This window comes from Neolamprologus multifasciatus, chromosome 3 (assembly GCF_963576455.1).
Source record: "Neolamprologus multifasciatus chromosome 3, fNeoMul1.2, whole genome shotgun sequence".
Lineage (NCBI taxonomy): Eukaryota > Metazoa > Chordata > Actinopteri > Cichliformes > Cichlidae > Neolamprologus > Neolamprologus multifasciatus.
Window position 1 is genome coordinate 22,168,164 of NC_140441.1, and position 23,650 is coordinate 22,191,813.

The following is a 23,650-nucleotide window of genomic DNA, read 5'->3' on the forward strand; positions in this document are numbered from 1 at the left end:
GTGGTTTCACTATGAAGGCAATAAAAGTTTGACTTATAAAGTTTAGCACCTTGTTGCTTGCTGGGCAAGATCTTCTAAATTCACATAAGCTTGATGTGAAGAAGCTGGGGTGAGAATCAGCATCTCCAAGTCTGAGACCCTGGTTCTCAGCTGGAAATGGGTGGAGTGCACATCAACACCACTGGTCAGGGTTGAGCTGCTATGTTGAGTGGAGGACTTTAAGTGATGGGGGAGCAGAGCAAGAGATTGACAGGCAGTTTAGTGCTTTACTGGTTTGGTGTGGTGAAGAAAGCTGAGCGTAAAAGTAAAGCTGGTGATTTACATGTTGATGTATGTTCTTCCCCTCACCCGTGGTGAGAATTAGACTGTGGATACAAGCAGCAGAGTTTTTTGTGAAGGATGAGGGCTCAGCTCTTGAGATAGAGAGGTATTATTGTTGTTGTTATACTCTTTCTTTAGAAATATTATCATCATTTTCTTAGACTCATTTAATAATAAATGATGGGAATTCCACTCGTATTTTAGGGCTGGAATGAAGGCTATCAAATAAACATGACAGTGGTTTTTAGAGAGCCAGGGGAAATCCTGTGTTTAAAGTAGTTTCACTATCACTTTCTCTTTAGACATTTAAAATAAATAACACGAGTTAATGTTAAATAATATTGTGTAAAAGCTGAGGAGCATTAGATGACATTATTCAGTTTATCCACACGTAACCAATGTCGCACCTTGTAATATTTTACTGACTATTAAAGACTTGTATGTGTAAATCTAAAACATAACATTTATTGTCAGATTTGATCCCTGGATTTGAACAAGTCAGCAAAACCTCATTTGATATGAGCCTGTGGATTTTCCTTCCTTCCTGCAACATTTTGCTGAGATCCCATATTGACAAATGAAAATGATCGTGTAAAATGAAATATTTTATAATACTTTATTTTTTATAAAGTGGTCCAATTGTGCCAATTGATGGGTCTGTCTAACACAACCCCTCGCTGGAACGAGACAATTCTATTACAACAGCAAAAGCAAGACGCAATTTACCAGAGCTCTTTGTGTTACTCGTGCACGAGGGAGAGAACTGGACGAGCGCCGTTCCTTCGCTTGACACCAGTGCTCTCGTCTGCTCCCTCGTAACACTGCTCTTTATTGAGGTTACATGAATATGCATAGGTTCATTAACATATGACGTCTTACACAGATATACATGTGAACAAAGAATACCTTGTCTGTGTGCCATGTAGGTGTGTGTGTGGTCAAGATGTGACCCTGTGAACGACTCCCCAAAATCTGCTGGCCTGGAAGTCCAGCAGTTCATCTAAACAAAAGGCACTTATACTAAAACAGATACAGAGTAGGTGTCCTCCTATAGTATAAATCAGTAAGAGAAGGTATGACCTCTCTCATGACCTTAAGATGTGTGTGCATGCCAGAACACTCTGGAAAGCACACAGTCTCTACAGACTACTACGGATCGAACCTCTATTATTATGCAATCGATTATAAAACTCTAAGCATATATGAGTAAAAATTTCTAAGCATAAATGACAATCAACAATATAAACCTTACACCAATGTTGATTTAGAAGTATTTACAGGAACAGCTAAAGTTGTACAATAATCAAGTTAAGGTGGAATCAAAAAGTTAAAATAAATATGAAACATGTGAACATCACGATGCTTTTCGGCTCAGTTTAGATTAAAATTGTTAAACCTGATTTCAAAATTATTTCAAATGTTGTCATTGACTTAAAAACGGTAAACTACTCAACATGCAGACATCAGTGGTATGTGAGCAGAACAATGACATTTGGTAATGTGTATTTATTCATGCACATTATAAATAGCAAATAGCAAATGTAAAATCAGTCTTTTTTCAGTATGTACTTTTTGGAGGTTGCTCTATATACAGTAACATTTATTCTGATTTCTTCCTGTAATGATAATAATCTGAGGCTCCTTAATTATTGTTTGTATCCTTTGTTTCAGATAGTGGATGTGTGTAACGTCAGTGAGAGGAGATATTCCTAATATTACCATCTCAGGCACACACCTCTGACTGTGAGAACAGAAGCCTCAGAAACTTGTTTGGGAAAAAAATGCACCCCAATTAATCATTATTTACTCCATATGATATTGAATTAGTGCTGAGTATAGGTATGACAAGAGGCGTAAAATGCAAAGAAAGCGCAAAGGAGAAGGAAAGTCATAGACGCCAGGCTTCAATTAGAATTATGCGTTTTGTTCTTTATGTGTATTTATAGTTCGGTGAATCCTGTAACTTTGATGTAATCAGATGAATTCATGATGGACTCCTTCATCCTCCGTGAACTATAATCACCATCTGCACAACTGAGCCGGTTTTGATTCCGTATTTTGTCACTGGTGCAGAGTCATCGTCCAGTGGCATGCCCTCAGCGTGCAGCTTGAAATCCTTCTCAATGCATCCTAAACACACATAACACAGAAAGAGATGACTAGACTAAATATAGCTACAAATATGTCATAAATAATTATATTATGTTTCCTGCATTATTCATAACATAACATAACTTCATAACATTTTATAGATTTTTTAGTGAATTTTTTTTTAAGACATTTGAATATAGAGTTATTAAGCACTGGTAATTAAAATTTTAACGTATATATTTTTTGTGTTTTTTTTAGGTTACTTACCGTTCTCGTTGAGCAATTTCTTCACTTTCTGTTTGAAAATGCTCACAATCATTACTTGCAGCTGTATGGTGCGCAGGAGCATCAGGCATCTCTGACCATTAGCCATAATAATGAAGATTTCACACATTGTTTTGGCTACCACCATCTGAAGGTTATGAGAGGTGATGGTTAGTACTTTTGTTAAACAGCACTTAACACATTTACTATACCACATATCATAAAAAATAAAACACAAATAATTTAGAAACCTTTTCAGTGAGTCCTCTAAGGGCAACCATTTTGAAATGGAGTGAGGAAACTCAGTTCATGTTTTTATACCAAAATATTAAGTTGAAATACATGAATTATAATTTATTCTATGTAGTATTAAATTAGTGCTGAGCACAGGTGTGGCAGGAGCTGTAAAATGTAAAGAAAGCGCAAAATAATGATGGACTCCTTCATCCTCCATAAACCTTCCTCACCATCTGCACAGCTGAACTGGTCTTGATTCCACATTTGGGCAGTGGTGCAGAGTCGTGGTCATGTGACTTTCCTCCATAATTCTTCGTATATCCTAAACACATATAACACAGGACAGAGGGGACTTTACTTTGCAGCCTTTAGACTAAATATAGCTCCACACATGTCATAGATAACTGTACCATGTTCCCTGCATTACACTGAGCAGAGGTTATTGTTGAAAATAAAGGTGTCCAGTTTAAAAAGATTAAAAATGTTTTAAAACACTGGACACAGATTAACTGAGTACTGATAATGTCATTTTTTATGTATTTATTTTCAGATTGTATTTACCTTGGTTGACGCGCGTTTTCAACACCTGGTTGAGCTCACGCAGGGTCGCATCTGGCAGCTGGTTCATGTGCAGGTTCACCCCCCATCTCTGGCTCACAGGCAGTACAACGGCATCAGACATCGCTTTGTTTAGGAAGTGAGGCTGCGATCTTTTCAGGTTCTCCGTCTGAAGGTTATGCGAGGTGACGGTGTGGTCACGATATTTATAACTTCGCCTGTGGGGCGGGGATTGCCCGTTAGTTGTTTCGTTTTAACCGGGAAATAACAATGAACAAAAACATATGAACAAGGTATTGATCTCGTTATCTGCGAGAATACTGTTTGTATTGATAACACGCCTTTAAAATTGTGAAAGCATTTTTGCGTCTTTTTTGTGTTGCTTTGCACGCAAACACTTTCTAAGTTAATAACAAATACAATAAACAACAATCAACCACTAAAAACATTTTCTGTTGAGCAAACAAATGATTGTAATTCGACGTCCTTTAAAATAATAATGCAAGGTGTGAATATTTTTCTGCTTTTTTGTAAAAAAAAAAGAAAGAAATCATTAGTAAAATAATCATTCTTATCAAATACTTTGCGCATTGGTGGATTAACCATTCTACATAGAAATGAAAAAAGGATCATGGTAATTACTAATAAAGTTTAAATTGAAACATAAAAACTTTCAAATATAATATATATCAGCTGTGGTATAAACCTGTCTAATATATTTGTAAAGCACAACGGTGTGCACACGAGGTCACTCACGGGTCTGCTGCCAAGGCGAAACAGCGTGGGTCAGTCAGTGCTGTGTGTGTCTTATGAGGCAGAGTGCTCACTGACTTAGATTTTAGGTTTTTTAGTCTCTCTCTCTCTCTCTCTCTCTCTCTCTCTCTCTCTCTCATCCAACACACACACACACACACACACACACACACACACTATTGCGTCACACTGAAAATGAAAGTGTATCTCACAAAAAGTCCCGAAAGACTCAGCTCACAATGTTGCTGTTACTTCTCGAAGTGAACAGTAGCAATCTCGTGGAACTATTTAAAACAATTTGGTGCATGTCATAAGTTCATGTGTGACACAGATTTTTTTCTTGTGTGTGATTGTTCTCAGTTTTGTGTGAGGCTTCAAATCTCTCAGAGCTCAGATGTCCTGTGGTCACGATGTCACTCCCACGTCTCTCACCAACTGATGTCTCAGGTTGTTAGACCAGGTTGGCCACTAAAGGTTGACTTCATCATTGAAAATAACTGCACACTTTTAACAGACACATCAGAAAGGAACACATGCCCAGGTGTAGTGGAGACAGGGGTGGTTGTAACAGCATCACTTTAAATAAGAAGGGATATCCTAAGAGCCATGTAATCAGTTGTACGTATGAAAACATTCTCCATGGCCTTATATGTGAAACTGGGAAACTGTGTGAAGAAGCATTAAGAGTTTTTAGCAAAATCACTGACTTCTAGTTAAGAAAGTGAATCTTTTGATCAACTGTATATTTTAATCATTCCTGCTCAGATTAGATTGTTTAAAATTAGTGTCTTGTGTAAATTGTCAGTAAACTTCAAACTGTCTTGCTGTTGCGGCTAAAGTAAAAGGCTGACAGGCGTGAGAATAGTTATAACAACAACAAAAACAGTTAAAGCTACCTCCATGGCGACATTTAAATGCTTTTTCCCTAATTTGCAGATTTGTTTGAGAATGTCGAGACAGTGGATGAGAAAAGCTTTACCACTGTGAGAGGAAAATAAAATTGTTTATCTCATAGTGTAGTGCATATTTTAGAGCAGGAAGAAGTGTTGGTCAGTGCACATTAAATGATTAGATGAACATTTTGTGATGTGGTATCAAGTTTTAACTGTTAATTACATTTTTATTACTAATATCTTCTTGCTCCTCGTCTAGTACAAACACATTCATGTTAAGTTAACGTGGGATTATAAATTGGTCATGGACATGAAAGAGATAAAGTGCTAAAGTCTAAAATACTTTCAGTTCTTAAGACAAGAGAAGCAGTTTATAAATGAGAAAAGTAAGGACTTTTAAAACAACACAAGCAGTGTCCAGACTCTTCTACTATGAAGCCAGGCTGTTGCAGTTTAGCATTGTCTTGCCAAGAAAACGGCAGCATTTCTGAATCATGTTCACGTAAGGAGTCATATCTGTATAACAGAGCTTTAACTTGTATTTGTGGATGGTGCGGTGAATCTCTGGATGTGTTCCTGATCTCATGCAATGATTTCTATGGCAGAATCTTTTCTGTTTTTAATGCAGTGCTGTCTGACAGTCCAAAGATGACAAGCATCCAGTTTTGATTTTGGACCTTGTCCCTTGCATACCAAGATTTCTCCAGATCACTTGGATGTGTTGATGATACTGCACATGATGAGATATTCAGTCGTCACAGTTTTACACTGGTGAATTATTCTGAAATTTTTCCACAATTAGTAGAGGAATTTTTTGTGTTGTTGTTTTTGTTTGTTTTTCAGATTATTTACCTTTTGTTTCAAGCACTGGGATTGCTCATGCTGGTATCACGTTTTATCCATGTATCAGTTTTCTGGAATGCTGGGACCAGTAGTCAATGTGATGATGTCCACACCTCCATCTCCTTGGCCACCTGCTCCAGCTCTTCTGGAATACACTAAGTTGTTCCCAAGGCAGCTGATAGACATCATCTATCTAGCATGTCCTGGGTCTGGGGCAGTGGTCCCCAACCCCTGGCTACCGGGCCATGAGAGTTGAGGCTCGGGTGTAAAATTTATGGTTTTCAGGGTTTTTATCGTTATTTTTTAATTTGTTTTTATCGTTAACTTGGTTTCCCTGGGTCTTTTCTCGTGTGTTAGGAATAAATCTTCTTTTTTATGGTACCGGTACTGGTTTTATTTTGTTGTATTTATACGTGACACCTTAAAGGCCAGTCTGCGAAAATATTGTCGGACATAAACTGGTCCGTGGTGCAAAAAAGGTTGGGGACCGCTGGTCTGGGGTATTGTTTCACAGGGGTGTGCAAAGCAGATTTGTATGCGGCAGGTCTGGTTGTAACATTGAGTGGCCTTTTGCAGAGTTTGGTAAAATGGCTCCTCTGATCCCTGAAGAAATGGAGTACTTTCAAAAAAACATGGTGTTCAATGCTGCCAGGGAGACCCTTAATACCATTTTTAAGTATCTTCTTCATTTATTACAATTTATGCAAATAAATATTTATTATTGGGATGGATGTAGCTCAGAAGGTAGAGCAAGTCATGTCTTCTCCTAGTCTGCATGCCAAATCTCCTTGGGCAAGATGTTAACCCTAAGTTGCTCTCCGATGCATCCATCGGAGTATGAAAAAACAAAATTAATTTTAACATGTTTAATCAAAATTAAATATATAAGACATGCAGTTCATTTAAATAATTATTTTAATTTTGAAATAAAAAACATCCCTGAAGTTAAACATGCAAGCAAACAGCACGTTTAATATATGTTTGTAACAATGCTTCTTGAAAAGAAAGGAAAGTAGATTTGTGGGTTGAGCAGCAGAGTTCAGCATCAAATCTCCTGAGCCAATGCCAAACTCCACACTTTGACAATGTGATCCAGCTGCTATAGGTAGAATCTGGATTCATTGCAGAACATAACGTTCCAGCATGTTCTGGTTCCAGTGCATCTTGCTGATAACAATACAAACAGTGCAGGGCAGTGACTGAATGTGTAGAGAGCCGTCTGCCAGATCATCTTGAAAACCTTGACTGCGAATCTGTTGCAGACTGCCTAAAGATTGTAAATGCTGACATGGAGAGGAAATGTGCCCACTTTGGGGTTGGTCTCTGACATTCCCTGTTATACTTGGCCTTCAATTTGGAGATGGTACCAGTGCTTACACCAAATACTGCTGCAGCTTGGTTTTGCACAGCACCAACTTGAAGTTGCCCTATATCAGTAATGTTGATCACAATGCCTGGTAATTCATTGTAGAAATAAATCTCCTTATTAAATTTTAATGTTGTCATTCAGATGAAAACTGGAAACTACCTAACACACCCTCATCAGTCTCATATGCAACCACAACAATGTTTGTTTTGGTTTTTTTGCTGCTTCACCGATTTGTTGTATCAAATGACGGCTATGAGTGAATTAATCAGTCCTTTTGTAAAACCATATAAAAAGTAAAACATTTTGACATCCAGTTTGATGCACATTCAGAACACCACAATGGCAAAAGCAACACATGAAGCCCACAAACTCTCCAAGTAAGATAATCCAACACAGAGTCACTGATCTAAAGATCAGGTACTTTCCCCAACTTTGACTACGTGGTGCAATATAACCCATACATTATAAAGTAAATAAACAAACCTTGACTCTCAGTATTGCTAACACATGATTACAAATGATCACGACTGCTAATCTGAAGTCACATGACTTCTAATAAGTGATGGAGAGAAATCGAAAGTAATAAAGAGTGAATAAAAAAAATCTTAGGGGCATTCCCTGGTGTGTTCAGAGGGCAGGTTCGGTGTCTACTGTTCATTCAGACAGGTGAATGTATAACAAATGAAATCCAAATGAAACAATTGGAATCAATCCTGGGAAAACTGAAAGGACAGGGGAAGGAGGGGGAAAGGAGAGAGACGGAGAATCTGCTGACAGAGAGACCAGCGAGTACCTCCTCAACATGTCTTGAATTTCTCCAGAGGCCTGGCAATGAACTCATCTTTTGATTCAGGTGTGCTGACCCAGGGTGATATCTAAAACCTGCAGGTCATTGGGCCTCGAGGCCTGGAGTTGCCCACCCCTGCATTAAAGGAATAACAGTATTTTTAAGATCTTCCCACAGATTTTCACTGATATTGAAAAGTACTGTGAGCTTTAGCAAATTTGGTGTAGTTTATATTGAAGTCTAATGGCAGCTTTGGGTCATTATTTGGTTCTAGGAGTTCATCGCTTTCTCAGCGTTCAACTTTATTGGCTGTAAAAGAGCCTCAGTATTTTCACCCTGAAGAACAACAAGTGCAAAGTGTTCTTTCATCAAATGCTGAACGATGAGTTCACTGCACTCAAATGACGTCTGAAGTTCTGAAGACAAAAGAGGGTTCAATCCTTATCAGCAAGGTGTAGCTAATAAAATGTCTGGTGAGGGTATGTGTCTTTCGTAAAAGCAGTTCACGTATCATTTGGTGCACAGCCCCACCTTGTGGAAGTAGCAAAAGTAGTTTTTTTTTACATACTTCGTGAACTATAAATTTAAACAGCCCTGATCAAAAGTTTAAGACCACTTGAAAATGGCAAAAAATCTAATTTTGTTCTATCTTTCCAAGAAGAGCTTCAACATGCAACAAGAAGAAATGGGAGTGAGACAAAACATTTTTTGAGAATGCAATTTATTGAAAACAACTCTTAAACTGAAACATCCTGTTTTACAGCTGTTCAAAACTTTGATCAAACTCAGAGGATTTTAAATGAATTTTACAACCTTTAGCATTGCCGACAGTGAAGAGAGCCAGGTAGGTGAGCGTTTCCCGTGTTGCTGTACGGGCTCCAGTATCCAGACCCGGGGGTGGGGCCTTGTCGAAGATCAGGTGAGTTACACACTAAACAATGGATAACACTAATTGCCTTTTCTGTTTTGTTTCAGTGACATTGATCTGGCAATACAGGCTCATTAACCGTTAAATTTTTAGGGGCCTTGTCTCCATTAATGTTATTGGCCAGGATGTGGCCTCTTTATTTGCTGTGATTTCCACGGTTTAGCTTTCATGTCTGTGTAGTGTGCTTTTTCAGTGTGCTGTGGTGTGGGATAATTTTGTGTAATCACTTGTAGTGCTTAGGTTCTTCGAGGAAGGGGAACCCTGTAAACTGCAGACTGGTTATTGGAGAGAGTAAAATTTTAACAAGGATGTTTTGGTAATTCTAAATAAATAATAATAAATAAATAAATTTCAAGTGCTTCAGCATTTCACTGTTTGAATAATACTTATTTTTGGTATCATATTGCAGACCAGTTTAACAAAGGTGCTGGCATTGTACTGGTGGAAGCAGTGGGATACAATTTGAGTTTTCAATGGCTCTTTACCACAGCCTGCCTGAGCACATACTTCAGCACAAAACTGAAGCTGACACCAAAAACAATGAAAAACAAACTAAATCTATAGATTTTAACAATATAAGTAAATATTTGACCTAATTTTTTGAAAAGATTTTTTTTTCTGACATCCTTTCCTGACTGGCAGCTTTTACAATCAGAGTTGTGATCAAGGTGCATTCAAGTGACATCTAATGAGCATCCTGATGCAGTCATGTGACAAGTGAGTGGCTCTGACTACCCATGACATCATTTCCAAAACAGCAGCATACCTGGGGAGCTAATTTTAGAAACCTAGTTTTCTATTACCAAAGGTCAATTTCAACCAGTTCAAGAATACTAAACCTTAAATAATGTGTCCTATCTCACATATAACCTAACCTCTAAAATAATTTCACAAAGTAGAATGTTGGAAAGACCGATCTTCTGAGCATGCTTCAGGCATCCACTCGAAGATTAGTAGTGAGGATGCATGCTGAAGTAGACTGTATCAGAGAAATCTTGTGCGGGGAGTCTGCCGAATTGCTTCTCTCACAGTCATTCCTACTGCTGTTATGGTGCTAGAGCAAATGCTGGATCATGAATAAATTCTCACACTGTATTTTGAGACACTGCAGTGTATTCTAACCGACAGGCCAGGAAGTCATCCTTTCAGAGATCCACTTACATATACCGCTACCTGCAAGTAGTATTCAATATTGGTGATTCAAACAAGATGTGGTATAATTTCCTAGAATGAGAGAAACCTTTGAACATGAAACCATTTTCCTTCTATAAGACAAAAGAGCAAATCACAAGCCTGATACCCACAGGCCTGACAGAAGGATGTCAGCTCTGCTATCACTTCCAACATAAATGAAGACAGAAAACTAAAAAGCAGTGATGTTTGTAGGGTTACTGAAGTTCGGCTAGCTTGCATACAATGATGTGCTACATGGTGGCTAGCTACACAGCTAAGGTTAGCATAATATAAACACATTGGCACAGTGAAGCTGGAGGATGAACGCTAACTTTTTCCCACTCTATAGAGTAAAGATGAGGTTTCCCGATGGTTAGGGATAAATGCAATCGCATGGCAGGATGCTGTAAACAGACCAAACTTCAGTCAGGAGAACAACTAAGATAATTTATCCACAGTGAACATACTGCTGCATGGGCTGGGCTGTAGTTACATTCTAAGGTTTTAAAAACCAGCTTTAAAATGACAAGTGGTAATAAAAACTGAGAGAGGCCGACAGTGATCACTGTCTTTTCTTAGAGGCGTGTTCAGATAAAATAGAACAAGATACAAAGCATTAAAAAATGTTAAAAAGACAACAGCCTTAATAAACAAATAGTTTGGACCTGGAAGCAGGGTTCATCGGTCATCACTTAAAGACAGGAAAAGGTTGTTGAAAGTCCCTCCAATGGGAAGTGGCATATTTTTTTTTTTGCTAGCAGGCACATTTGTAAATTAAAGCAACCGTGAAGAAAGCTGTATCAGCTGGTCAGAAAGAAAGAGCAAACAAATTTGGAAGATTTGTGCAAAAGAAAATAGCTGCAGTGGACAAATGCAAGGATATCGATGGTGACACCCTCGTGCATAAGAGGGTGCATACTATATCACAAGACACAATAAAGCACCTGATTAAGTTGTTTAACTAACCCATCTACACCAGGCATTTTGTAGAGTATATAGAAGCCGTGGGGCAGTGGTTTGACTTGAAACATTTTTTTTTTTACTATTTTCCTTGAAAAGCATTTCGAGTTTAATCTCGAAATTTTGACTTGATTCTACACCTGAACAATAATAATTACAAATTTAATGTATTATTTAATGTGGACCCAGGGCTAGAGTGGTAATCCGGGAATATACCGGGAATTTGCTCTGTGTGCCGATTCGTTCATTTTCATTATCGACAGTGTATTGTCCGATAAGATCTCTTTATGCAAACAGAACCTCCCCTACCTTCTCTGTGCGCTGGTGCACCTTGTAGAACAGAGTTTAGTGTGGAAAAAAGTGGCGAAAAGGTGAAGCTGAAAAGCTGACACCTAAAAAGAAAATTAACTAAAATTAGCTGTGACAAATGTGTCAAATGGACCCACATGTATGCAGGGCTGCTTCTTCTTCACTGTTCATCAGCATCAGCAACAAGAGAGATGAAGAGACGAAGGAGGGTGAAAATAAAGGGGTGGGGAGACAATCAGGAAGTGACATATTCAAGAATCTCTAAGAATCTAAAAGCCGAAGTTTCTTTTAGTCATTCAGAGGTACGGCCCTGAAACACACACACACACACACACACACACACACACACACACACACACACACACACACACACACACACACGGGGCGAATAGAGAGAGAGGGAGGAGACCAAAGCGACTCTCAGTCCATCGCTGTATATCCAAGCCAGATGTTCAACCGGACCACAAGTGTGCCTTCACCTTAACCAGATTCAAGTTTTGCTTCGTTCATCAACGTGCCAGATGTCTATCGCCTGTATCCAGAGTTTCCCATGGACAGAGCGACGATGGGCCCAGTATTCCCGCCTCTGCAGCACGGGTAACACGTGGTTCACTCACTGTTGTGTGTGTTACATCTGCTGCTCTGATTTCACTGACTTTTTCTATTGTTGTACACTTCGCGATGTGATCGTTCAGTGTCACAGTCTGACATCACAGTGATACTCACGGTTTTTGATATGGACGACACGGGCGGTTGCCCGGGGCGGCATCGTGGTGGGGGGCGGCATCACGGGCATCGGCAAAAAAATAATAATAATAAAAAATAAAATAAAATTGCTCGTACTCATGCTGCACCGACGCCATGCCAGCGCATATTGGGAATAGCATAGGCACCGATCAGTTTTCTATCGCCCATTTGCTGGGAGTAAGGGCGCCCTCCGTTTGCGAGGTGCGCCTGCTGCTTGCGGCACAGGGAGGAGAGGGCGGGGCGGCGGGGGATTCTCTGGTGGCTGGAGCAGCGTCTAATAACCAACTCGCAAAATAAAACAAAATAAAAACAAACCAACAAAAACGAAAACAGCAGACATTATGATACAGACTTATAATTTGCACCAATGGTTTTTCGAAATTCTATACGCAAAAAGTGAGCACGAGAGCCCTCGGTGCGCCTGCTCGCTGCTGAAGTCAAAGTAAACTTTATTGTCATCTCCGCTACATACAGTCCAGTATATAGAGAGACGAGACGACGCGGCTCCAGTTACAGCAGTGCAAGTAAACAAACAATCAATATAAGAAGAGTAAGAAAATAAATATACACTTTAGGACTCGGGGCAAAGGGATCAATAACAATTTAAAATGTATATTTTATAGTTTGGTGATTTAATGTCTCACACACAACCTGTCGAAAGGGGAGGGGCCCTGCTGCTTCCAATTAGAGCACATTTCATTCATAATGTTGTAAATCCAAGCCTATTATTTATTCATGATTTGTGCGAAATCCCAGAAAAAAACCAAAGTAAATTTGTGAACTAAGGTGTAGGTCTGTTAGGTTATGTTGTGGTGATTCTCAGGATGGGTGTTCATACTGGAGTGCAAAGTTAAAACCAAGATGGACAAGAAAAGTTCAAAGCCATCAGGTCCTCAGTTTAGAAAAAAGAGAAAAGAAGAGGAGAAGAAATGAGCAAAAGATACAGGTAAGCAGATGTGTGATTGGATAATGGCAGGTCATCCTGAAACAGTCAGAGTCAGAATACTTTATTAATCCCTAAGGAAATTGGAGTGTTCGCCCAGGGCGCCAAACAGGCTAAGACCACCACTGGTGATACTGAAACACAAAGTCGCTGATCACAAACTTTATGTTAAGAAGAAACTGTGTGAAATCAGAAGTGTTCATTTTGATCTTGTTTCGCAGTGTGACGCCCCCAAGCGTGCCAGCAAAACAGGAGAAGTGTTACGACCCTTGTGACCAAACACTTAAATTTGTCGATGGAGAAGATGATTTGGACTGTAAGTGTCACGTGGGCACTTTTCAAAGTGATGCCCAACAAATTCAAATCCAAAATATAAATAATGATAAAAATAAAAGAAAACAGTTTTACCCATATTCACACTAACTAATGTTAAATAAAACTCATCAGCATTTATTCACGTGTAACATTGATATTTTTTTCTTGTGTGTGATTGTTCTCAGTTTTGTGTGAAGGCTTCAAATCTCTCAGAGCTCAGATGTCGCTGTGACCCCGACCTCCCTCACCAACTGGTGTCGCAGGTTGTTGGACCACTAAAGGTTGGCTTTGTTAAAATAAACAAGCAGACATATATAAATAAATAACAAGGGTTGGCAGGGTTGCATTGATTTTTAACAGGACAATGTTACATGAACATGAATAAATAAAGACATTTGAAAACAGTGGCAATTATATCATCGTTATTTTTTGTAATGAATTGGATTGTGACTTTTACTGTCATGTAAAGAAAAAGAGAGAAAGAAGCTACGCTTCTAAATGGTCTGTATTTGTAAAGAGCTTTACTAGTCCCTAAGGACCCCAAAGCGCTTTACACAATCAGTCATCCACCCATTCACACACTGGTGATGGTAAGCTACATTGTAGCCACAGCCACCCTGGGGCGCACTGACAGAGGCAAGGCTGCCGGACACTGGCGCCACCGAGCCCTCTGACCACCAGTAGGCAATGGGTGTGTCTTGCCCAAGGACGCATCAACCGAGACTGTCCAAGCCGGGGCTCAAACCGGCAACCTTCCAATTACAAGACAAACTCCCAACTCTTGAGTCGCCACACAGAGCAGTGCACTGCTCTGTAAGTTAATGAAATTATGCTGTGTAATCATGGAAATAAATAAAAAGGACATAATTTTTCAGCTCCTGTCTTCTCTGTTTTAAGTTGTTGAATTTAAATCCTTTAAAGTTAAATTGCCTCTGCAATTAAACCTGCAATACATCACACATTTCTTTTTCAATATTGGGACTGTGCATGCTGGCTGACTGATCTGCCCTCTGTGAGGCTTCAGTGAAGCTTGAAATTACAGCTTTTCTGTTACAGCTGTGATAATAATGTGTGTGTTTCATCAAATAATTACCACATATAGCAATACAGTTCTGATGTTTTATGAATTATTTCACTATTTACGATTTTTAATCTAACTTACAGGGGAAAACAAACAACTCATCAACTTGTTTGGTGTTTTGTTTCCAACATGTGAGTCTAATCATTCTCTCACCACTCCATATTTAATAAAGGGTTAAACCAGGTTTGTGTGTGGTGGGTCTGGTTGTGGTGCTGAGTGGACTTTTGCAGAGGTTTGTAAAATGGCTCTGCTGACGCCTCAAGAAAAGAGGTACTTTCAAAAAACCATGGAATTTAATGCTGCCAGGCAGACAATTATGACTAAGTTGGTAACAGTTTCATTTTAATAATATTTTTACTGTAAATGTAGAATTGTAATTAGACATTTCATCAGGTATTAAATATTGTCCCACATCTGTCTTGATGTAGTGTCCTGGATGTGGATCTGCTGTGACGAGAGAGAATGGATCAGATTTGAATGTCCTCTGTAAAGTGTGCACAGCAGTAAAAGGACGGCCGTTTGAATTCTGCTGGCAGTGTTTGAGGGAGTGGAAGGGTCCACGGCCTCGAAAAGACCGCTGTGAAAACGATGGCTGCTGCGACCCGTCACTAGACACATTAGAAAAATGCCCAGATATGACATTTAATTCATATCATGGTGTCCGTGTGTGTCCCTCAGTTCGTGCCTGTCCCACTTGTGGGTTACTGTTGGAGCACAGCAAGATACTTTGTAAATCGGTTGTTTGCCCTCGATGCAATTTGAGGTTTTGCTTTGTGTGTCTGAAGAAGCCTGTTGAATGTTTAAAAACGTGTGCATTCTTGCCCCCAGACAGACCTCTATACCTGTTTGGCAGAAGAAATAATGGGAAAGAAACTTAAACACTGTGTGTAAGCACATGCTGTCCTCTGGTTAGTTACATATATAACCTGTGTCATCTCCTTAACACACATTTTTGTTTGTATTCCTAAGTACTTCCTAAGTACGTGAGGACTGCTCTTGTTTCCTCTAAACTTTTCCGAGCAAACTTCTCTTTTAATAAAACCTTGCTATTTTTAATAAAAGTTAATATAGAAATGTAAATAAAAATGCATCTCTGGGAAGAAAACACTGCAAAACCATATTAAATCCTGTGTATTTTTCTTTCTTTCTGCCATTTTATTCCTTAGGTCCTGTAAGTGTAACACTGTCATGTAAAATGTGATCCTTTATGGTACATTGTTTGTTTTTTTGGTACAAATGAAATGAAAATAGAGTAACTGAGTTAAAATGCTGATATTTTCATTATTGTTAGGTTACTCATACAGTGTCAGCAAGAGAAGGCATCATCACTTTGTCCTGTTTGAGTAGGGAATGGAGGAAAACCTGTTTTTATTCAGTTTTATATTTGTACCCAAAAATCTGATAATAGACAACATAAACATTTTTAACTCTTAATCTGAGTAAAGTTTAGCTGTTTGAAGGTTAACTTTTAACTGTAATATCAGTGTAATTCCAGGGGATTTACTCTATTGAAATTATTTAAAAACATTTCACAGAAGATCTTCTATTTCCTCAAATCCAAGTTCTGATATGTGATATTCCAAACTGCATCCAGAGCAAAGGAACAGAAAGGTGTCTTCCCCTTTTCCCAGACATAAAGTTTTATCAGGCAAGGCAAAACATCAATCCTCCATGCTTTCACAGCCACACTGCTCTACTCATTTAGTGTTTGTCCATGTCTGCTTCAACCTCTCCCTAAAATCGGTTGTGTTCCTCTTTGCACCAGGTTTTGCTAATCTTGATCTTTGGAAAATAGCCATTTAAATTTCTAGTTTCAGTGTGATTCAAGGGTATTTTTTACTGTTTAAATTATTTTGAAACATTGTTAACTTCTTCACATGTAAATTACAGCATCAATTGCACCGAGGTAAACATTTTAAAGAAGAACTTCTATTTCCCCAAATCCAGCTTATGATATTATGCACACCTCAGAAAAGCAGGTCTGAGACTGTGAGATAAGGGTGAGCTCTCAGCTACTGCCTTCAGCAACTGATCGTGGTGCACAGGTAGTGTGTGGGCAGCTGCTGAGACGGTGCCTGTATTGCTAGGGTTTCCGGCAAACAAAACAAAAGTTATAGAAAATACACATTAAGTTTTAAACATGGAGCCTAAGATGATGTGTAAACAAAAAAGTTCAACTAAAAGTAAAACAAGTAAACAATGCTCATCATAATGCCTCATAGCTGAGTATAGAAGTAAATCTTGTTGTACAACATAATTTCAAATACCGTCATTAAGATGAACACTGGAAACCACCCAACAACTAAAAACTGCCCGCATCAGTGTTTGTTATGTAACCAGAACAATGTTTCATTTGGTTTATTTGTTTCTTTACATCCTGGTTGTTGTGCCAAATGGTTGCTGTGAGTGGATTCAAAAGTCCTGTTGTACAAACATTCAGATTAAATAATTTTAAGATCCAGTTTGATGCACATTCAGAACATTGCAGTGGCACAATATCTAAATAATCCCCCAAACTCTTCAAATAAAATAATAAATCCAGGTCATAACAGTAAAAACACAGCACCACTGGTCAGATCAACTTTGACTACACCATGCAAGTTTACAAAAGATAAATGGATAAACCCCATTAATCATTACATAAATAAATAAACCTGGACTCTCAGCAGCACTAACACTTTTATTACATAAAGTAAAATCACATAAGTGCTGATCTGCAGTCGTATGACTTCCAGTAACTGCTGGAGAGAAACTGAAAGTAGCAAAAACAAAATAAACAAAACAATCTTGGGGACGTTCCCTGGTGTGTGCAGATGTCAGTGTCTGTGTTTACTGCTCAAAACTGAGAAGGATAACAGGTGGGATCCAAATGAACAGAGTGTGGATAATTCTGGGAAAACTGAACCTTTAAATTTGTCTAAAGATAATGTTGTTTCACTTTGAAATCAATAAAAGTTTGATTTCTACAGTTTGTTGATTGCAGGGCAAGATCTTCTAAATTCATTTTTTCTTTCTCAATGTCTGTGCAAGTAATGAACGGCCAAACACGTGGCTTTACTGCAATGTGAGTCATGAACCGATTACATAGTTTGATCAGTTAAAGAATTTGCAGTATTTTTAAGATCCTTCCACACATTTTCACTTCACTTCATGGACTGTGAGGTCTCAAAAGCTTCAATTTTCAAAACAAGCTTTTTCATATCTCAGTTATTTTTAGGTATTTGAGCTGAGCGTGAAGAAGCTGGACTGAGAATCAGCACCTCCGAGTGTGAGACCACGGTTCTCAGCTGGAAATGGGTGGAGTGCACATCAGCACCACTGGTCTGGATTGAGCTGCTGCCCCGAGTGGAAGATTTCAAGTATTTTCAAGTATTTCAAGTGCAGACTACTAAGGATCAGACCTTCTATCAACATACAATTGATTATATACCTCTAAGCATATATGAGTATGTGTTTCTAAGCATAAATGACAATCCAACAATATAAACCTAAATTACATGCCCAGCATATCTTACAATTCGAGTTATCTATGTGCAACCAATGTTGCATCTTCTTTTGCTGACTATTAAAGACTAGTATGTGTGTAATTATAAAACACAACATTTATCGCCAAATTTGATGCAGAATTTATTAAAGATAATTTCAAAAGCTGTCACTGACAGAAAAAGTGGAAACTACCAAACATTCAGGCATCGGTGATCAGAACATTAACATTTGCTGATATGCTTTATTTATCTACATTAGAAAAGGATAATGTGTAAAATGGGAACCTGAAAATACACTTGTTATTTCAGCATTTGCTTTGTGGATGTTGTTCTAGGTACCATTAGATTTATTTTGATTTCTTTCAAAAAATGTAATAATCTAAGGTTACACACACACACACACACACACACCTACACACACACACACACCTCTGACTGTGAGCACAGAAGGTCCACCAACTTGTTGTTATAAAAAATACAAATTTAAATAAAAAATGTACACAATAATTCATCATTAATTATTCCAATTATTATTTAATTAGTGTCAAGCATGGATATGACATGAACCATAAAATGTAAAGAAAGTGCAAAGGAGAATCAAAACCATAGATGTCACACCAATGAGAATCATGCATTTTGTTACTTATGTGTATTTATAGTTCAGTGTTTCCTGTAACTTTGATGTATTCAGATGAATTTATTGTTGACTCCTTCAGCCTCCATCAACTTTCCTCGTCATCTGCACAGCTGAGCCGGCTTTGATTCCACAATCGGCCAGTGATGCAGAGTCGTCATCCAGTGGCTTGCCATTAAAGTGCAGTTTGATATTTTCCAAAGTGTAATCTAGAAAAACTTAACACAGATAGGCAGGGTTTTACTTTGCAGTTGCAGTTTTAGACTAAACATAACTGCACATATGTTATAAATAATCATATTATCTTCCCAGCATTAGTTTGATTGAAAATAAAGGTGACTGGTAGCAGTTAGCAGCTAAGCAATTTTATCAGTATTATACAAGTCTAAGTGACCTTACGTGTAACATAAAAAAAAAACAAAAAAAAAACTAAGGTACATACAAAACAAAGTTTTTGAATGTAGAATCACTTAGTAGTGATAAATACATTTTTTTAATGTATTTGTTTTCAGTTTTTAAGTAACCTACCAAGGATGAAGAGCTTTTTCAGCACTTCCCCTTTAAAACAGCCCACAATCATTGCTTCCAGCTGTATCTTGTGCAGCCAAATCGAATGTCTCTGACCATCAGGACAGATAATGATGATTTCAATCATTCCTAGGAGACGAAGCCTTAATCCTTCCAGGTTCTCCATCTTAAGGTTATGAGAGGTGACAGTTAGTAGCTTTGTTAAACAGCGCTTAAAACATTTCTTAGATTACATATCATAGCAACAGAACAAAAACACAATTTTTTTTAGAAACATGTCACCGGTTTTCTAAGTGCAACAATTTTTGAAATGCAATGAGCAACTTCAGAGTCAGTTCATGTTTTTATACCCAAATATAAAGTTACGATAAAAATGTAAGATAAAAATTTACACAAAATTAATCATTTTTCCACGTAGTATTAAATTAGTGTTGAGAGTGAAAGGAGACGTGAAATGTGAAGAAAGCTCAAATTAATGACAGACTCCTTCACCCGCCATGAACCTTCCTCACCGTCTGCACAGCTGAACTGGGCTTGATTCCACATTTGGACAGTGGTGCAGAGTCGTGGTCATGTGACTTTCCTTGATCATTCTTTGTGTATCCTAAACACACATAAGACGGGTCAGAGCGGATTTTACTTTGCAGCTTTTAGACTAAATATAGCTACAATGACATTATGAAAAACTATATTATCTTCCACGCTTTAGAGTGAACCGTAGCAGAAGTTATTGTTGAAAGTAAAGGTGGCCGGCAGCAGTTAGCAGTTATATTGATATTATACAGGTCCAAGTAACTGTATGTGTAAATTTCATGCGCTAGAGAAAAACGTAAACAAAAATATTTAAAAGTGTTTGCGCTTCATTACATTTTATACATGTTTTTTTACCAAAAAAAATGCAAAACATGTTTTAAAACATTGAATGTAAGCTCACTGAGTACCGATAATTTCATATTTGTTAAGTTAATTAATAAATTAATATTTTTACCTTCGTTTGCGCAGATTTTCAGCACCCTCCTGAGGTCGCTCACGGTCACGTCTGGCAGCTGGTTCATGTGCGGTTTCACCCCCCTCCTCAGACTCACAGGCAATACAGCGGCGGCACACATCACTTTGTTAGGAAGTGAGGATGCGATCCTTTCAGGTTATCAGTCTGAAGGCAACAAGTTGTGCAAGGTGTGTTACCAATTTTTATAACTTCGCCTGAGGGGCGGGGTTGTACGGTGGCCCCTAGAGACAAAACACGTACAAACTCCAAAACACTTGCAAACTCCAAAACACATGCAAACTCCAAAACACTTGCAAACTCCAAAACACATGCAAACTCCAAAACACATGCAAACTCCAAAACACTTGCAAACTCCAAAACACTTGCAAACTCCAAAACACATGCAAACTCCAAAACACTTGCAAACTACAAAGCACATGCAAATTCCAAAACACAACGGAAGTGCTCCAGGACGCTAGGGGCAGTGTTGAGCTCGATTTGCAAAATAAACGGCAAGTTTGTCTGTATGGGACGTCTAGTCTCTGTCGCGCTTCCCAGGTTGCCTAGCAACCATGCTACTAACCGCTGGAAACGTGTCATACAACTTTGTTTGACAGAAATGAAGGAAAACATATTTTGTTCATTTGTTTGTTTGATTCTACAAGAGCTTTGTGTGATTTGATAAGTATCTGAGGTTGAGACCACAGGACAGTAAAACATGATTTTTGGGCTTCATTTCTGTACTGAACAGTCATTTAAGATTAGTTAGTAAATAACAATTAGCTAATGTTGTTCATGAGACTAAAGTCATATCACTTTGGTAATGTAAATATAATATGGCCAATATTATAGTTATTATATTAATCATTATTAGCTATTACAGCAGTGAACATGAACTCTGTGTCAAATACTGAGCCTCAGTACAGATTCAAGTTGCAGTTATTTATAGGTCTTATCACCTTAAATCTTCACTCAAAGACAAGTATCTTTGACAGTGCATATATAGGTGCATATATAGGTGTATCATATATAAGAGAGAAATGTTGTTCCTTCAGTAAGTTGGCATTACTAAATTTGGCTCATTGCTTACATACGCGTGTAAAAAGAAATTATATGAGCTGTGATAACTGTTTCTGATAAAATGAAGAGTAGACTGATATATTGAATATTCCTTTATTGGGTGAGAAAATCAGACCATGTCATAACTGCTTTAAGTCATACAGAATAGATATCAGAGCCTTAAACAGGCTGACTTCTGCTAAATGGGTCAAACTGGGCAGAAAGTATACAAACACATAACATCATTATAGAATATGATGTAACACTATAGATCAACTTACCTCAGAATATATAAAGCATATAAGCAATTACAGCAATATGATGCAACACACACAGCAGTGCTACTAATCCAAAATACTCAAAGCTTCATAGAACTGAAACAAACATTTATTTTTAGGTCCATTCAGCTGCTGATACATACTTTAGGTTTCTGAATATTAAACTTGTTTCTTCCTTTCATAGTGTGTAACTTGAAGGCCCTGAGTACTTTCTCCCACACTGCAAACACTGGAATGATAAAATTATTTGAACATTACCTAATAAGACTGATTCAGGACAGACAATTAATTATGTTAAACTTTCCTAGCAGTCCTTCACAAACAGGGAACAGTCTGTCTATTCTCTCCATCTGTCAGCTGCTGCTGGCTCTTCCTCCTCCTCTTCCTCACACACTGCTGAGTCCTGGTGGATCATCAGGGGTGCAAAGCCTCACGGATGATGTGCAGCAGTGAGTCCCTCAGTCTGTCCTCACTCTGGACACTTGCAGTTGTCACACATGGAAATCAAATGCGTGATAAGCTGCAGGATTCAAACACAAGTGTAACATAAATACATGTTCATACTTTTATTCCACAATCAGAGAGAAAGAAACAGAGAGAGAGTGCAGGACAGACAGACAGGTGACAGTCTCAGGTGTATATGTAACGGTGTGTTCACACCGAACGCGATGGACGCGAACAAAAACGCCCCAAACGCCCCTAATTTGACGCGTGCACATTCGCGTCTCAACGCGTGTCCAAGAAAAATCCATCGCGCTTCAAAATATCATATTTTGACACGCGTGAACCGGAAATGTGGGAGGGATGTGGGAGGAAGTTGTGCCAGACCGGTATCTTTGCAAGATGGCAGCTGTCGAGTTAGCGCTTGAAGAGAGAGTCTCCCTTCTCTATATACTGTGGAGAGCAGAGCAGCGGCGTAAAAGACGCCCTCGCCGTACCTGGGTCCATCAGGTCCTCCAGAGGCGTGAGCAGTTTGGTGAGTTTCACCATTTGCTCCAGGAGCTGCGCCTGGATGACGGCCGATTTCAGCGATATCACCGTCTTTCACTCGGCCAGTTTGAGGACCTGCTTTCCCGGGTCGGTCCCAGAATCGCCCGCCTAGACACCAACTACAGGCGCTCAATCCCACCTGCAGAGCGCCTGTCCATCTGCCTGAGGTTAGTAAAAGTATTTAATACGGTAGTCCTTTATTGATACCTGTGCTAATATATGCTAAACTATCCATTTATACACTGCTAACGTGGATGTGCTATGCTAACAGTGAATGCTCGGTTTTTACTGAAAGCAAACTGTGGTACGGAGACGACTGTTTATAATATTTCTAGTGATACTCAGAAGGTCTCATCAAGTCCCGATTTAATTCGATTTATGCTGTTATCAGTGTTTGCAATGATAGCATGGCTGTGGTGTCATATCAATGTATGCGCTCGGTGTTTGCTGATATCAAACTGTAGCATTAGGACCACTGAGTTAACCTTTGTAGTGATACTCACTCCTTTTTATTTAGACGGAGCGGAGAAGTGTGTGAAGGCAACTTGTGTTCTCCACAATTTTCTGCGCTGTGTGGACGAGAGAGGGGCACCTGCTGTGGTGGAGCCGTTGCAAGGCCTGGGTCGTATGGCAGCAAACAACTCCTCCAGAGAGGCTGTCCTGGTGAGGGAGAAATTCATGGCTCACTTCTCGGCGGAGGGAGCTGTGTCTTGGCAACCAAAGGAGTAGCCTGTTTGAAGTCCGAGTGACTTCCCCACAACGGCCACCCACAAACCTCTAAAGAGTGTTCCTGTCCTTTTAATTTTTTCTTAATAAATGGAGCTCTACTCCAAAATAAACTAACCTCTTTTTACTCTCTTAAGTAACTTGTCTTCACTATGTTCCTATATACAGTGTGGTGCACAAGTTTGGGAAACCTTATTAATAGTCATTATTTTCCTGTATGAATCACTGTTACAATGAAAAATGTCACTTACATATATCATATAGGAGACACACACATTGATATACACTAAATATTTATTTCATTTCTCTTTTTTTGTGTTGCCAATTTATGCACCTGCTTGATTTAAACAGTTATTGCACACTTTCTGTAAACTGCATTTCACTTCTCAA

General features: G+C 38.7%; 2 protein-coding genes across 2 annotated transcripts; both read right to left on the bottom strand.

The window, feature by feature from the left end:
- Positions 1-2,242: 2,242 nt before the first annotated feature.
- On the bottom strand, positions 2,243-4,308 carry LOC146522003 (uncharacterized). The gene is made up of 5 exons (XM_085150133.1): positions 4,228-4,308; positions 3,475-3,689; positions 3,144-3,235; positions 2,680-2,824; positions 2,243-2,451 (listed from the first exon to the last, which is right to left on the bottom strand). The coding sequence occupies exons 2-5, from the start codon at positions 3,593-3,595 to the stop codon at positions 2,321-2,323; spliced, it is 489 nt and encodes a 162-aa protein (XP_085006259.1). The 5' UTR covers positions 3,596-3,689; positions 4,228-4,308; the 3' UTR covers positions 2,243-2,320.
- Positions 4,309-18,554: 14,246 nt separating this feature from the next.
- Positions 18,555-20,403, bottom strand: LOC146522004 (uncharacterized). Its single transcript, XM_085150156.1, has 4 exons — positions 20,208-20,403; positions 19,732-19,823; positions 19,220-19,385; positions 18,555-18,909 (listed from the first exon to the last, which is right to left on the bottom strand). The coding sequence occupies exons 1-4, from the start codon at positions 20,326-20,328 to the stop codon at positions 18,770-18,772; spliced, it is 519 nt and encodes a 172-aa protein (XP_085006282.1). The 5' UTR covers positions 20,329-20,403; the 3' UTR covers positions 18,555-18,769.
- Positions 20,404-23,650: the final 3,247 nt, after the last annotated feature.

Excerpts from the sequence above, each read along its gene's own strand:
- LOC146522003 (XM_085150133.1), bottom strand. The coding sequence starts at position 3,595 with ATGTCTGATGCCGTTGTACTGCCTGTGAGCCAGAGATGGGGGGTGAAC. Across the intron at positions 2,825-3,143 it reads CCAGTTCAGCTGTGCAGATG|ATGGTGGTAGCCAAAACAAT; the intron begins GTGAGGAAGGTT and ends CATAACCTTCAG. Across the intron at positions 2,452-2,679 it reads GAAATTGCTCAACGAGAACG|GATGCATTGAGAAGGATTTC; the intron begins GTAAGTAACCTA and ends ATGTGTGTTTAG.
- LOC146522004 (XM_085150156.1), bottom strand. The coding sequence starts at position 20,328 with ATGTGTGCCGCCGCTGTATTGCCTGTGAGTCTGAGGAGGGGGGTGAAA. Across the intron at positions 19,824-20,207 it reads GAAAATCTGCGCAAACGAAG|GATACACAAAGAATGATCAA; the intron begins GTAAAAATATTA and ends ATGTGTGTTTAG. Across the intron at positions 19,386-19,731 it reads CCAGTTCAGCTGTGCAGACG|ATGGAGAACCTGGAAGGATT; the intron begins GTGAGGAAGGTT and ends CATAACCTTAAG.